Source organism: Typha latifolia, chromosome 10, assembly GCF_019914945.1.
Source record: "Typha latifolia isolate L0001 chromosome 10, TyphaL0001v2, whole genome shotgun sequence".
NCBI lineage: Eukaryota > Viridiplantae > Streptophyta > Magnoliopsida > Poales > Typhaceae > Typha > Typha latifolia.
This window is the reverse complement of record NC_133095.1, coordinates 4,213,369-4,230,563: the sequence shown is the minus strand read 5'-3', so window position 1 is coordinate 4,230,563 and position 17,195 is coordinate 4,213,369. Positions and strand designations below refer to the sequence as shown.

The following is a 17,195-nucleotide window of genomic DNA, read 5'->3' as shown; positions in this document are numbered from 1 at the left end:
CGAGGACGGGAAACGCCGTGGGTCAATATCTTCAGGAAGAAGTATGGGTTGCTTAACCCGTGGGAGACTGGAACTGCTCCTAAGCACTCGTGGCTATGGAGAGCGCTGAGCCAAATGGCAGCCGAGCTTAAGGAAGGGATTCGGAAAAGCATCGGCAATGGGCGCGGGACCGCGGTGCTAGAGGAGGCATGGGTGTCATCGATCCCGCTTGGCCGGCAGCCTTGTCTAGTGAATGTGAACAGCTTCACGAGTCGATCCCGGGTGAGTTCGCTAATGGTGAATGGAGGATGGGATGAGAGGATGGTGCATGCGGCTTTCAATAGGGACCTAGCTTTTGACGTGGCTACGTTGGAGGTAGGGGGTGAGCAAGTGGAGGACGTATGGGTATGGGCGCCAGCGACCAACGGGGAAGCTACTGCCAAGTCAATCTATAAATACCTGCGAGGGAGCGAGCAGCAGCAGTGGGTGGGGTGGGCTGAACTTTGGAAGCTACCCACGTCGCCTCGAGTCCGGGCCTTTGTGTGGAAGCTGTGTTGGAACCGGGTTCCAACAAAAGCTCACCTACATAGGCTCAAGTGTGGGCCTGATGACCCATGCACTATGTGTGGGCTGTTCCCGGAGGCGGCAGCCCACCTATTCTACTCGTGCAGGTTTGCCAAGGAGGTGTGGGCCTTCTGTGATGAACTGATTGTGTCAAATAGAAGGCCCAGCATAGAGATCGGTCCTAACTGGTTAGAGGAAAAATGGGATACTGATCCTAGAGTTGATAGAAGAATCAAGTCGACTATGGCGGCAACGGTTTGGGGGATTTGGAAGGAACGCAACCTAAGACTGTTCCAAGGGAAGAGGATGACGGCAAGGGTGGTGGCGAGTAAGGCTGGTATGTTAGCCCAGGAATACTACGAGGCTAGGGAGAAGCTGGCGGGTTCCAAGAAGAGGACCGTTACTGTTCAGTGGGAACGTCCACCAGAAGGGTGGATTAAAGTTAATGTGGATGGCTCCTGGAAGGCTGGTGAGTATCAGGGGGGAGCTGGCTTTATAATTAGGAATAACGAGGGCAACCTTCTGCGAGCAGCTGCAGAGCCAATTATCGCTGAGTCGGCCAGTTACAGTGAGGTATGGGCGCTGCAAGCAGGGTTGAGAGAAGTGTACGGGAGATGGGAGCAGGTGATTGTTGAAACGGACGCTGAATCCGTCATAAGGATGTTTAGAGATGAGGCCGGATGTCCGTGGCGTCCGAGGGGAGCATGGCATAACCTTTGCGGGATGCGATGTCCTTCAAGAGGGTTCGGTTCCTGCACACTTATAGGGAAGGGAATAGGGCTGCAGATTGGCTAACCAATTTTGGGAGACAGACAGCTTTGGGGAGAGTGTGGAAGAGGGCAGATGTAATTCCTCCAGAGTTGAAAGATATTTTGTATGCGGATAGTTTGGGCAAAGGAATAGCCCGCTCTGTAAACTTTAGCTGAGTTCTCAGCTCTTATTAATCAAAAAAAAAAAAAATCCCAATGTTTGATAAAAAGAAAATTAAATTAAATCCCCAATGTTATTGATGCAACCGATGACGCAAAATGCAGTACTGAAATTTTCGTCTCCATAGTTTGGTCATCAAAATATTTACGAGTTTCTTTACATCACCACTTATGCTGACTGTATAAAATTCCTGCAACATACGTCTTCTAGTAGAGTAACTAGAGTTAGTAGGTAACTTTCCAATAACTAAGGAGGTCATGGAAAAACTTCTATGGAGTTGAGGGAAAGCATGACTGGAGAGACGAGGAGAACGCCACTGGTGCCTGCAGGAGGTGAAGATGTCTCTCTCCGACGAGCTTCATCCTCCAAGTCATCTAAGGACAGACAACCGGAGAGGAAAACGTGGGCGGAGGTTGTGGCAGGGCACCAATGCCCACTCGGCCCACAAGGGCTTATACCGGAGGAGATCCTCTCAAAGATTAAGGTGCAGATGGACGATTGTGTCATTATTGACTCGAAGGTGTTGCAGAAATGCAGAGATAGATGGAGATTAACCTTGTTCAGCAGGTTCTTAGGCACTGGTATTCCTCTGACCAAGCTAAAGTTCATCCTAGCTAAACTCTGGAATGGGATCAAGGGGTTCTTGGTCTCCAATATGGAGGAGGGGTTCTTTGTATTCCGTTTCGAACGAGAGGAGGACCTTACATATGTGTTGACCAATAGGCCCTGGACAGTGCAAGGGATGGTGCTCAACCTGATTGCTTGGCGAAATAACTTCAGACCTTCAGTGGATGCTTTCAAGATAGCGCCTGTGTGGATTTAGCTTCACAATCTACCCAAGGAGTATTGGGAATTAGAGTCTCTCGTCCCGGTGGCAGCCTATTTTGGAAAACCACTGAGGGAGGACGAAACGACTCTGGACCACACGAGGAGTAGATTTGCGCGGGTTTGTGTGGAAGTGGATCTAATGAAACCATCGAAGACGGCGATTTGGCTAGGACCGAAGTCGGAGAATTTGGATCACGGTGATTTATGAGAACATCCTGTTTTACTGTTTTAGTTGCGGCCGCGCAGGTCACCGAGCAAAACAATGCAAGGAGGGAGTGAGCGGGACTGTGGAGGAAGAGCTGAACACCACGCAAAGGGAAGACACCCAAGAGACCGCCAAACCAGAAGATGGCCAAGAAGGAGTCCATGAATCTGTGTATGGACCATGGTTCACGGTCCAGAGGAAGCCAAAAAGGGGAGCTCAATAGAAGGATGTCCGACTACAAACCGGCGAACAGTGCCAAGCCGACAGTGCACCAAAATGGTCCGGCGGTTAATAGGGTCGAGACTCACAATGGACCAGTGGGTAATAGTGGGGTGCATGTACTTGGCCCGAGACAAATGGGAAAGAAATCTTCTCTGGGGGCTTCTATCCCCCTAGGAATAGTAAGGGCCAAGCAAGACCAACCAATAAGGACGAAGGAAGGCGTGCGCCAAACAAGGTGAATATGAAAGACGGTGACAGGTCATCCAGCTCCGCTCCCTCACATCAGAGAACCCATTCTCATGCAAACTACCACCTTCGATTAAGGCAAAAATCTCTCGTCCTGATCTCACTCAGGAGGAGGTTGACCTGTATGCTATCCATTTTAATGCAAAAAGAAATTGTGGGGAAGAGGATGAAAACTAAGCAAGTAGAGAGGATGAAAACTAAGGAGCAGATAGTATTGACTCTAACTCCAAATAATATTGTGAAGAAAATTGTTTGGTGGCTTGGTTTAACGGCTCGACTTAGTTGATGGCTCAGTATTATAGTTGACTTAAAAGAGCAGCTCGGCAGCGTGACGGCCTAGAGCAGATCTCGGCAGCATTTGGTTCGAAACAATTATTCAGCAACGCATATTGTTTAAAGCCTAAACTAGGCAGCTTACGATATTAGATAAAAACTTGGTGGGGCCTAAGTGTTGGCCCTTGTTCAATTCATATCTAGCCTTCAGGCTCATGAATTATCAAAAAAAAAAAAAATGTTGCAGGCAATCTACGTCCAACATCCTAATTGGATCGTTACGAGTTTGATGATGATATCAATTGACTGATTTTATATAAAAAAAGAAAAGAATATCAATTGGCTGATTATAATACTTGTCATTACTTATTCAACATTTAAAGCCGGCGGAATTGAGGTTGAAATTTTCAAATAACTTAAGCTATTTTTTCTCATTTAAGAGTCCAAAGGCTACATAAGAACAGAGCAATTAAGGTCTAATTTAAGTCATCATGCTGTCGAGCTACTCGTCCAAGTTAATTGCATTGTCAAGCAATCAATTAAGTCGAATTGCTAAGCCCCTAAACAATCTTCTTCACAATAATTATTTTTGATTGGAGTAGATCACATGACCTCCTTAGTTGTATAAAAGTGTAGACTTGATCGGTAGCTTAATCAAATTTACTTCATAGAAGAAGTGTTTAACTAATTTTCTTTTGCTATGCCATACTTTGATTTCAATAAAGGTATGGGCTATGTGATTTCATTAGTAGCAGCTCAACTTTGCTAGGGTTTCTGTGATGTGACATGCACTCAAGATTTTTGTAGGAGGCCATTCCTACCACTCGCAACTACTTGTGACTTGAAGTCCTATTTGAAAAGTATTTCTACCTTTTTAACTTTTTGTTAAAGAATATATAACATTTAAAATTCATATCTCAATTTGGCATTTGATCTATTAAATCTTGTTTATTTTTGTCTAACTATTATGAGGAGTCATCTTGCTCCACCATAGCCTGTTACTCCTATTTAGATGCTATCTTTTATTTTAGAGTATGATTAATATTAATTTAGGATTGGATTTGAATGATTATCTCCACATATATCATGCTATATTATTAGTCGATTATCTTGTTGTCTCTGCTCGTGGATGTAGGCTAAGCTGAATTATGTAAATTCTTTTATTTGTGTAGCTTGTGTTTGGCTTGCTAGCAATCCAACCAATTCCTATTGAGATTCCTATATCATTGTCATCAATTTGAATAGCTTTGAGCCTTAACATGGTGTCTATCAAACAAACTGCTATTAGAGTGATGACCATGACAAAGTTTGAGGTAAATAAGTTCAATGGACAAAATAATTTTAGCATGTGGCATCAGAAGATACAAGCATTTTTTGAGAAAGCCTAATGTTATAGGAGTAAAAACGCTTCAAATACGGACCGGATAGTGCTCAAACTACATCCGAATCTATATTTTTGCTTTGCATATTTTAAAACTATATCTTAAATATGAATATTTTTTGAATATGGATTGAATATTAAACAAATACGAATACGAATCGAATATGAATCGAATCTTAATCAAATACGAATACAAATCGGATAAAAATCAAATCTTCAATAGCTCTAGAAATTGTCACAGTTGCCCCAACTTCAATGTCTTCGCTATCCCTTTTAACAACTAAAAGCTCAGGGATACCTCTGAGATCAACATACTTATCATACAGGTCCTAGTCCTTGTATACAATAGTACTAGTATTCCCCCACTACTAGTACTAGTGGGATGGCAGCTGGGAGAGGGATAACTATATTAAGGCTATCATGGTAGCAACCATTTGGGGTTTATCGAAGGAGAGAAATCATAGAATATTTGAGAATAGGCTCTTGAGATGTGGCTAGGAGAGAGCTCCAGTTGGCTAAGGGAGAGAGCTCCAGTTAGCTAAGGACTACCAACATCAAACTTTGACTACCACCAAAAGGTGGAGGAATAGTATGGCAGTGGATATCAGTTGGATGCCTCCACCCAAGGGGTGGGTAAAGATCAATATAGGTGGGTCTTTGGAAAGGCAAGAGTATCAGGGGGTGTTGGCTTTGTTATTAGAGATGAGAAGGGGACACTTTTTAAGGTAGCTACGAAGGCTACCTCAAAGGATTCACCCATGCTTTGTGAGGCTTGGGCTGTGTGGATGAGGTTGAAAGAAGCTCTAGGCAGGCAAGTGGAATAGGGTCGTAATTGAGACTGATGTGTTATCACTAATCAAGGTATTTAGAGGTGAAGAGCCAAGTCCGTGGAGGGTACGTGGATTGATAGCTAGATGCTGAGCAATGTTAGTGGAGTTCTTGGATATGAAAATTATCCATACGTTTTAGGAAGGGAAATCAGGCTGTGGATTAGGTAGAGCTAGAACGCTTAAATTGTTATGGAAAAATGCTTAAAATTTGAGCGTTTCTTTAAATAGTAAAAACACCTCTAAATGTTTCAGTATTTATTGATTTTTAGTTTATTTTAGTAAATTAAGTTTGATCTTGGTGTTGAGCTTTCTCCTTTTAAAATTAGACCCAAGAGCTCCCAGGTTTTATTGACGAAGTCTCTACCAAGCTCATTGGTTGGAGGAAAAACTCCCTCTCTCAAGCTCAAGCAGGTAGAATCACTTTGATTAATTCAACCATAAATGCTCTACCAACTTACATGCTTAGGAATTTTGTGGTTCATGTTGCCATTCTTGACCATATTTCGAAAAAAGATAATTCGTTTCTTTTGGGGAAAGGGTGAGAGAAATGGCATGCACCTTATTAACCGGAGCACTGTCAAACTGCTTAAAAGTCATAGTGGTCTTAGCATTAGAGATTTGAGGGTTGCTCGCCATGCTTTCATGAACCCTAAGCTTGATAAATAGATTGGAGATGGTGACCATCTATGGGTCAAAGTAATGGGGCACAAATATGGCTATCTTAAACTTTGGGCTAAGAAGCACAAAAAGAAGGGTATCTCGGGTATGTACAGACACTTGATTGAAGCTAGTAATCTATTGAGAGAGGGGTATACAAGAAACATTAATAGTGGCAAAAATACCTCTATAATTAATGACCCGTGGATATTCATCATGCCTATTGCTTTAAAGCCAACTTACGTAAATATGAATGTAAGCTTTGGAAAAAAGATCGTGGCTAGATTAATACACAAGGGCAACTGGAATACGGAGAGGCTCTTGCTTTGGTTTGGTCCAATTCTAAGCGAGTCCATTAGGGATATTTTGCTCCCTAGATTGCTGCAAAATGATTCTTGGATTTGGCTTAGTGACCCCAAAGGCAAGGCTTCAGTGAAATCAGAGCATGACTTCCTGGCCAAACCTAAGGGTGACCATTCCAACAAGGACAAATGGGACACTCTTTGGTTGCTTCCTCTGGCCTTGAGAATTCAGACCTTCATATGGAAACTGACTTGGAATCGGTTGCCAACCAACGATAGACTAATCAAACGTGATATGCCGGATAGCCCTTTGTGTGACATATGCAAAAAGGACATTGAAACTACCCAGTACCTCTTTATGGAGTGTGAAACGGCTAAACATATGTGGGACCTTACTATGTCTACCTACAGTTTTCACATTTCCTTTAATGGAGACTGGATTAAGGGTGATTGGATGAAGGAAGGCAAAAACCTTCCTAGAGATAACCGCAATCTTTGCTAGCTATCATTGCTAATTCCTTTTGATAGATATGAAAGTATAGGAACGATTATAAGTTCAACTCCACTCCGATCACCATCTATAGTTATTGGAGAAAAATGATCATTATGGCTATAGATTACATGAGGGCTAACAGCGATAGTGTTGCCTATGTAAACCACCCTTCTCTTATCGTTGGCCCGTTCCCACCTAATCATGGTTGGATTAAGCTTAACTATGATGGCTCTGTGGACCAATTAACCAACAAAGGAGGAGGGGTGGATATTCAAAGATTTTGACTGTCACATTTTATTGGCGGCTGAGGCGCCGGTAAAATGCAACATTGTCGATCATGGCAGAAGCGTGGGCTTTGAGAGAGGCATTGACTCAGGCTAATAATTCGACCCATACTTGACTCGATATATTCAACCGATGCAATTGACAGATTTGGCCCGGGGTAACTCTGCCTCAGACTCGGATTCAGCCAACTAGCCGAGATCATGTCACTGAATGAGAAACTCTTTCTAACTATATATTGCTGAAACAAACTTCAAATTTATTTGTTATTCTTCCAAGCAGAACTGCATAACTTGCTATCTGAAGGCAACTCAAAAGAAGAGCTTGGGTTTCTCCTATTAGTGGGCAGACAAGGCTTCCAAGTACTTCTCTACATTGTCCAGGCCGCATAGCTCCTTGATCACAGGCATGGTAGCTGGAACTTCCAATTGGAATGTGAAGGGAGAATTGTCAGGTCCACCACAGGAAAGCAAATCAGCTCTAGCTGCTCGGATTGCTTCTCTTATCGCGCAATGAACTGAAGCTGCGAGAAGTAAAGGCGGTTCCCCGGAAGCTGCACAAGACCACCCAGAAGGAAAGATTGTCCAGTTAATAGCTGTATGTGTGTTTCTATGAGTGCAGAATAATGTCTGAATCTTATATACCTTCTGTCTGTCTATTACTAACAAGTTAATGCATTGATAATTTAAAGCAAGTCATGTAGCAATAATCTTGCAGAGATTGCATTTAGCTGATGATCTATTATGTGCCACATTTGTTGAGTGGCAACTATAGGTATGAAGATATCATGAAATGCTCAAGTAAATAGTTACAGGTCAAATGGATACGTTTTTGTAGTAATTGAAGTTTGCTGATGTCTCTGGTTGACATCCTCTTAAGACAAGAAGATAAAGAAATCTGGGTAAATGGATGTTCTAGGATTACAAGCCAAAATTAGAAGTCAGCCATAGAGGAACAAGGTGATACCTTTTGAAGAGAGTACGCGATTCTGATTATGTTTTTTGTTAAGCAATTCAACGTTGAACTGTTTTGGGATTGTGTCAACAGTTGGGATTTTGTATGTCCAAGTACCATCTGTAACAACTAACCCATCTGAGTTTGTCAGGTATTCCTCATACATAAAGAAACCGATACCTTGAACAAAGGCACCTTCAACCTGGACACAAAAAGGAGGAAAGAGGTGATATTAGGCATATTACATAAAAGCAGATTACATTGCACCAAGTCGAAAGGATTAGATGCGGATCACGACGGAGAAAAAAAAAATCTCACCTTTTACTATGCACTAGAGAGAAAAGAGATACTGCCTATGTGACAACGAAATTTAATTATATTCGCAGTAAAATGGTTACTAACTACTAGTTGAATATGTATCCATGGAAACAAACATACCAAGCAAAAGTTGTAACATCAAGGCCATCTATAGAAAGGTATTTCTTTATAATGAACTATACAAGCAGGAAATGAATGAGGAGATAATTTGGCCATTAAGACTACTGTGACATTGTCCAACAAGAAAGACATGAAAGGTTGATTGCTAGAAACAGCTTGTATGCACGCCGAAGAAAAGGTACTTTTCAAGGTTATCAATCCTTTGATACTAATGGTTGAAATGTTATAACAACTAGAAAATTGCAAAACATATTCACCTGACCCAAATCCACAGCAGGGTTTAAGCTCTGGCCACAGTCATATACAAGGTCAGTCCGTAAAATAGTGGCGGCTCCCGTAAGTAGATCTAACTCCACCTGCAATGGCCAAAATTTCATGATAATACTGATATTTGCTGCAGAGGAAGTAAACATCAAACGACTAGGCTTACGTCAGTGAACAATGACTGAACACTAAAATGCATTGGCATACCTCACTTGCAGCAGCTCCATAGTTCAAATACTCCTTAGACATAAGGTCAGGAACCCAGTATGCATTTGCTGATAGATGTACACTTTCCATATTTGCCTGCAGATGAGGAGGTGATGGAAGTAAGACAGGATAAATGAATAACCCTCCAGCCAAATCGATTTATACACTGAAGAAAGTATAGATCAATGTGACTATAAAATTCACGGACTTAAAAAATAATTAGAACTTAAGAGGCCAACGACTGAAAGTGCTAAACAGAAGGACAAAGACATGGTCGTGTTCCACTGCATCATATATGATTTTGCCTGCTAAGGGTAGAGCACCACAATTGCAACATGCACATCACTTCACACTCAACAAAACACAATCTACCTATTTATGGTGACCTAAGAAGGGAAGCAAAAATGGACGGTGACGGAGGACAAGGTGGTCAACAGAAGAAGAGAGATCTGAATGTTCAGAGAAATGTGCATTGAAACTTTGCACGCAAGTAAATCACTCTATAAGATATGAAAATGATGCAAATGACAGATTGCATCAATAGATACTACAACAAATTTCTTTCAGAAGCCGACAAGAGGGATATCAACTAAAGGCAAATATTTTCACCACACAGCTTTGCAAAATGTTGCTAAAAAGTATTGATGCTTAATCTATAAGTTCATCCTCATGAAAACAGCCATTAGCAATTGATGCACTGTTACTATGAAAATGGCCATTCCAAATTTCTGCAAAATAGGACAATATGAACCAAAAACAAGTAACATGTTAATCTTAGGCGAAAATAGGTGCATCATGGATCTTATGGGAAATGAACATTTAGCTAGAGGGTGAAAGGAAGATTCCACTGGATCAGATGAATGAAAACTAATAGAGAGCAATAGAAAGTCTTTTATATTCCAACGCTTTCTATGGGCTCAACATCTCCTAATAGTTTCGAGATGCAAACTGAGGGAGGTAGAGGTACCTTTTGAATTACTCAATAGACAAAGATCTTGTTCAGCAGGGTATTACGAGAAAAAAGAGGGGAAGCAGAATCAAGAATAAAACAGATAAACTTTGTTGTAATAAATTGACAGAGCGTAATGCATTCACCTCTTACTTTTATCAACTGTGAAGTCAAAATAATCACCTGAGTAATTAAATAATCCCATGAAACCACGCCATTTTGTTCTTGCAATCTATCCTTGAGAGGTCTTAATCTGTCAACCAGGATACTGCAGGAGAGGCGAACCGCTTCGCAGCTAGACTGCGACGTGGTGCTCCCACCTGTAAATCCTCCCTGTGTTAAACTCAGAGTATCTGCCTGAATAACTCGTACCCTTTCCAGAAACTTTTCACTTCCATCATCCCACAGCTGACCCAGAGCAAACGCAGCCATCTGCCTCACTCTCGTCCACAGCCCTTGGCCTATCTCAATCCCTCCTACCTCAACTACAACCGAACCATCATTAAGAACAGAGACTGTTCCTGCTGCTGGTCTAGGTGCCACTTGGTACATAATTGGTACACAGGAAATGCCCCGTTTTTTCCATTTGTTGATACTATTGAAATGCCGAATCACTTCCCCGCGTTGCTGATAGCTAGGAGACAAAGCCAAATTATCAAAAATAGAAGGTAAGGTGTACTCAGGAGCTTCTCCTGCACTGTCTCCATAAAACAACGCAAGGCTCTCAAAGGTGTGAAGGTTTCTCTTCCTAACAGAGTTGGTATCCAGAGAGAGGGTTGATGCCACGTGTTCGATGATGGCCTCAGCAATGAAAGATCCTTGTGTGGTTCCGGGGGCTCGCATTGCCGTCTTTGATGACAGATTTGTTTTGCAGACTTTGATGTCTAAGGAAAGAGCGCCCCAGTTGTACTTTTTAGTGCTCCTATTATCTCACGTGGGATCAGTGGGCTTAAATCTGCTACTATCCCAGCATTAATCAGTAAATCTAAATGCAGGGCTGTGATCTTCCCGTCAGACTTGAAACCGACAGAATATCCTACTTTCATGGGATGTCGTCCTCCTGCCATTATCATATCGGTCTTGCGGTCCACGTACATTCGAACAGGACGGCGCAGCTTATGTGCTGCAACTGCGCATGCAGTCGAAACCTAACATCACAAGGCAGTCAATACTTGCAAGCTGTTATTTCTAAACTGTGGTAGTTTCCAACTTGCATTATTTACCGACTACTGAATGCATATAAAGTCTTAACGTTGTGCAACTAGTACAAAGAAATGTAGATGTTCATGATTTTTCTCTGTGGGGAGAGATCCAAATGAGAATATGAGATAAATCATTTCATAGATTTTTGGAAAAAAATTTAAGTAAATGGAAAATCCTGTTCTTAGAAGCTTACTTATTTTTTGATGGGTTAAGTTGAAAATGTCGAATGACTTGGGGTTGGATTGTTTATTATATGCTGATAGTCAACTGATGCACACAAAACACAACTAGATCTTGATGATGATAGTGAGTTTGACTCTTACAATCGATGCTTTGAAAAACTTTCCTCCGAAACCCCCTCCAACTCTTCTCGTAATAACGCGAACATTGTGGAAGGGGATGCCAAGGCACCTTCCAATGACATTCTGGGTGACCTCAGGGCCCTGATTTGAGCGCTGTAGACTACCATGCAATTATCTTCGTCTGGAACAGCCAATGCCGCTTGCGTCTCCATGTAGAAAAAGTATTGGGAATCAAGTTTTACCTGGGAAATTTGGCCAGGGAAAATTAACATCTATCAGCAAAATTAAACAATAAAAAAGGAACGAAAACCTCAACAAAAAGGTGGGCATAGTTTTAATTAACAAATTAATCCAAACAGTTCTTATCGAAAACTATTTGCAAAACCTTAATAAGTCTGCCAAATGACGTTACTAAGTATAATCTTCATAAAGAAAACATAACCTATGTACATTTAAAATGAAGGGACTTCTAATAACAAATACATGACAAGTCTGTATGTTTTGGACTATTTTTGTCTCCTTTCTATGCTACTATTCAATATTTAATCTCTACCTACATAGAAATAAGGATCTTATTTTCTAGTCCTCGAGTCTTCAAAAAGAATTTACTGCCTCAAGCTACTTCATATTATATGGACCTCCTTTATTTGGGCATAAGACCAGGAGTAAAGTAATATATCAGTAAGCATCTACAAGCAGAGCTAAATGACAGCAAGGTTCACGTATCTTGACATAATTAATTAGGGCTTAGGAGTGAGGATATAATAGTGCTTTGTCATTAACAAGAATCTTTCATGACATCTTTGAAAGGAAATGGAGCATCTAAAGACATAGTAGTCTATGATGGGCGACATATTCTTCACTGTTAAACTTTCAAGTACAACAATTCCAAATACATTTATTAGATAATCTAGGATTTAGATCAGTTACTTGTGAATTTCTTGGTTAACTGTCACTGGACACAGCACTGTATTTATGAATTGTGAATTGTTGGAGAATCTACAGAACAAAATCTACTGGTGTAATCAAGTAAGTGTAATGAGCTGGCGAGAAAGAAGCTAGACTACTTGCAGAAGAAAACTTGCTACTCTTTCATAATATATTGAGATGAAAAAAAAAAAACAGTTAACAGTAGAGGTCTATGAATCTAGAAAAGTACCTCAGCTGATAGGATTGTTTGATCAGCTTCTGCCATTCCTTTGGAGAAATCACCTATTTGTTTAGGAGAAAACATGGAAGGAACATCAAAATAACTGCATCTTTCTACAGCATCTTCTACAGACAAAATTGGTGGCTCCAAATTCTCAGTCCCATAATCAACAATTGCTTGCTTAGCAGCCATGTTGGCATGTCTCTGCGTTTCTGCAATCTGAAAGAGCCAGTCAGTTAGCTTCAATTATGCAATTCTATGCAGAAAGGACCACAACACTGTCCAACTCAGCCATAACTTTTAAATCAGAATCAGTATTACCTAAACAATCAAACTCGTCCAGCCATAAGTTATGAATTCATAAAAAGAAGATTATTTTTGTTCATTTAGTACAAGATAAAGCAAAAGAATGAGATAAATAGAGGGATACCACTACACCAAGCGGTTGGCCAGCATATTCAGTAAGTGATCCAGCAAATAATGATTCAGATCCAAAGACAAAACTTGCTCCGACATTCTCTCCTCCTTTTGGAATGTCATTAACAGAGACAACTGAAACAATTTTCTGTGATGCCAAAGAAGAACCAAATTTAATGCCCCTTACATGAGCAAGAGGTCTTGTACTATAAATAAAAGCTCCATAAAGACAATTCTCTGGAGCAGGAATGTCATCCACATACACAGCTTCACCTGCATAAGCAGTTCATAAAGTTAATACAAGGAAGAGGCAACTTATGTTAATATAAAGAGACAGGTATAAGCATAACAGCTAGCCAGAAAATATGTCCTTGTAAAGGCATCAGGAAGTATCCAATCAATTATGGTATCAACTATGACATGAAGACTTATTAAAAGATAATGACTTGATAGGTAGAACTTAATACAAGTCAGAAGGCAGGTATATATGATTTCTCTCATCGCTTATCAAGGGAAAGGAAATCTATAAAAAAGAACAAACATGAAATGCAAATTATACAATCCATTGTACACAAATTTTGAAATATTTATGTCATGGATGTGATCAACTTGCTGGTCAATTACTACAGACATAAGTAATAAACAATTGTATAAAATTATAAGAACAAAGAGGAAGCAAATAAATACCAGAAGCTTGGTTTGCTGCTCCAACTTTCTGAGTAGGTTCACCAATTGGATAATTCTCCTCTCTTATTTCCACATCTTGGCGTGAAGACAAATTCATGTCACTGAAATCTATATCCATGTTCTTCGATGTCTTATTAGGTGAAATATCAACACGGCCATTGAGTTTGCCATTTGGATATTCAGCAACAGAAGCAGAACTAGATCCATCAATATGAACTGCCTTTCCAGGCTCTGCCAAGCCATTCGCAAATGGACGAAGAAAATCAAATAGAAAAGAAACTGCCAAACTTGATCTGTAGGCAGGATGTGCCGTGCCTTTTCACGACAATTGTTTCTTTAAGCAGTTTCAATGCTTCAAGCAGACTAGAAGCAGTTACAGGTTTACCCTTTAGAAAATTTCTCAACTTTCCTTGCCCTAATGGCATGATCAGTCCCATATGCACCAAAAGCCAAGTTCAGGTTATCTAGGACAAGACTCCCCGATTCTTTATCCAAGGATGTCTGCGCCAAGAAAGCAGAATTGAGATAAGCCACTGCATTGCCTAGAGGGCGAGGAGCCGCTCTGTATGTTTCAAACAGAAGATTGGTTTCTGTAGCAGCTATGGAATCAACATTTCCCTTCTTAAGAGGGGAGTTGCAAGCTGAACTCCAACAAGGAATATATACACTCAAAAGTAGAGTTTTGTAATCACATGGAGGTCTCTCCAAGAATTCCTCCAGTGTGAGACTAAGCCTTTCTGAAGCCATCTTTATGCGAAGAGTTGCACCAGCAGCTAGAAGTATTGTTGCAATATCCGAGGCAAATGGATTTCTCTGTGCCATAATCAAATTTCCTCCTACGCTTGCTGTATTTCGAACAAATGGAGAAGCCACCTTATTCATGTGATCAGCAATTTTATTGAAGAAGACCAGCTTTCCATTTGAATGCAGTGTGCATTCATTTTCTGCTTTTAATACTTCAATAGCTCTAGAAATTGTCACAGCTGCCCCAATTTCAATGCCTTCTCTATCACTTTTAACAACTGAAAGCTCAGGGATACCTCTGAGATCAACATACTTATCATACAGATCCTGGTCTTTGTATACACCAGTACTTGTATTCCCCACTACCATTTTAACACTACTTTCACTGAATGCTTCAGAATTTAATAATTTGTAAAGATCTTCGACACTATCAGGGCGATACCAATAGCCTCCTCCAGTGGCAGTAAGACCAGAATCACCTGGGACATCTGAAATGGATTTGATCTCAGATTTAAGAAACTCAGGGAAAGTGCAGATTCCACCACTAGAGTAATGAGGCAGTCTGCTGACATTAACATTTTTATCCCCTTTCTTCCAAAATGAATTCAAGCCCAAATCTTCCAAATCAACATCAGCTGCAAAGCTCTTGCAAGTATCTAAATCGGTCGATAACCAGTACATCGGCACAAATTGCCTGATATAGCCTTCACTGCCTCAGATACTGTGAGCTTTGAGAATCCATTTGGAGGCTCAGGCCTGTCAGTTTTGTCTGCATTGACTACGGCAGAGAAAAGAGACATGCACATGCCAGGGGTGCAAAACCCACACTGCGAGGCATGAAAGCCAGATACCCTTTGGTGGATTGGATGGAAGCCATCCTTACTGTTTCCAAGCCCCTCAGTGGTCGTCACTGAATGGAAATTTATACTGCAAAGAAGTGTTAGACATGAGCTTGCAGAGAATTCAGTCACTTGCTCAGTTATGGGATCATATCTTGATAGAAGAACAACACAAGCTCCACAACCACCTGCCGCAAGAAGTAAGAATAAATGAAAACAGATTATCTTGTGCAGTTCTTGGAATTGATACTTGTTACTGGCAAATTCATATTCATATCAACTTCTTTTTCCGAATATAAAATACAAATGTGGATGTTAATGGATAATGAAATTTTATTTATACTACTTATTATTGAACCATTTTTCTAGATTCAGATAGAACATTTGAAGACTCGCTTTTATTATTATTTTTTTTTTTATACATGTTTGGATTCAAGCCAATCTCTGGCAATCGTAGCATAGCATTTCTGAATAAAAAAAAATCTAAACTATAGCTCACTCATGAATTTGCCATTACATAAAACTTTCAAGATTTTCTCTTTTACTTATTAAAGTCAAAACATTGCGCGCTTCTTTAAAATGATCTAATCTCTTCAAAAAGTTATTTTTCATCAATTTTTAATTAATGACCATCTCTGAGGATTTTGTAATCTAATCCTTGTTTTTAATAATTTTATATGAGGACTTGAGTGAACCAAACCCAACAAATTTCAAATCAAAGATTTCAACTAAGGAATATTTTGTTAGAGTACTAAAGGTAATTTTCTAAAATACTTAAATTACTTTGGTAGAATATGATAGAGTGATTAGATCCAGAGAAAGATGTTTGATTGGGTGAAGGTGGGCTAGGTCGGTATGGTGTGATATTGCTTAAAAATGTACGTAAGTTAGAAATTTTTGAAAGATATTTAGTAATTTAATCATTAGATTTACATAAACCACTACGATTATTTTATAAAAAGTACAGAAAAAAATTAAAGGAATTCAGTTGCAAAAATAGATGTGAATTAGAAAATGATAAAATAATAAGGTGTTATTTGAAAATTTTCCCTATAAATAAACAAATAAATAGCTTTGACCATGCATGAAATCTAGAGAGAAAGCATCATCTTCTCGGTGCCAAAAAAAAATACCAAACTCAAAACAATAAAAATCCAATGCTAGAAATCCATTTCAACCCTAAAAAAAATCAAAATCAAAATCAAAATCAAAATCAAGAACAACGGCATCGAAAAACAAACACCGGCACACACCCATCGATCGATGCAAGAGGCCATTTTTTCTTTTTTTTTTTGGTCGAAGAATCGAAAGAGAAATCATCGGGAAAAGCAAGGTATGCCCTCACCTTCCCCGCATCCGAGCTTCGCGCCCTTGTAAGGGGTCCGGGTCCTCAAAAACTCGAGCAGAGTCGTGGAAGGATCGACCTCCGGCAGCTCGTACCTCTCCCCATTCACGGCGAACACCAGCCTCCGTATCGTCTTCCCCATCCCGCTCTCTTGCTCCACACGATGGCGAGCTCTCCCAATTTATAGGAGGCATTGATGCCTCCAAAGTCCATGGAAATCTCTCGGTCCACGTAAACGAGCAAAATATATAATAAAATAATGAAGAGAGAAAGACAACAGCAGAAAACAAAAAGTAGAGATTTGAAGTTTCTCTCGGTCCGACGTTGAAAGCCTCGCCACCCGGCGCGCGCTCTTGTTGGAGAGCTCGTCACGTCTCTATTGCAATTGGAACAAGAATTCGCTCGTTTAAGTGTGGGATAGTTTAGCACCTATCCCGGAAAGTACCACAAGAATTTTTTGGTTAAGTACAGATGGAAGTTCTTGCAATTGGGACTGCAGGAAAT

At 40.4% G+C, this 17,195-nt stretch overlaps 1 protein-coding gene and 1 pseudogene across 1 annotated transcript; one reads left to right on the top strand and one right to left on the bottom strand.

Moving 5' to 3' along the window:
- The first annotated feature begins 6,157 nt into the window (after positions 1 to 6,157).
- Positions 6,158 to 6,919, top strand: LOC140796468 (uncharacterized). The gene has a single exon (XM_073149512.1). The coding sequence runs from the start codon at positions 6,158 to 6,160 to the stop codon at positions 6,917 to 6,919; it is 762 nt and encodes a 253-aa protein (XP_073005613.1).
- A 257-nt stretch (positions 6,920 to 7,176) lies between these two features.
- On the bottom strand, positions 7,177 to 16,965 carry LOC140796671 (indole-3-acetaldehyde oxidase-like; annotated as a pseudogene).
- Between the last annotated feature and the right edge of the window lie 230 nt (positions 16,966 to 17,195).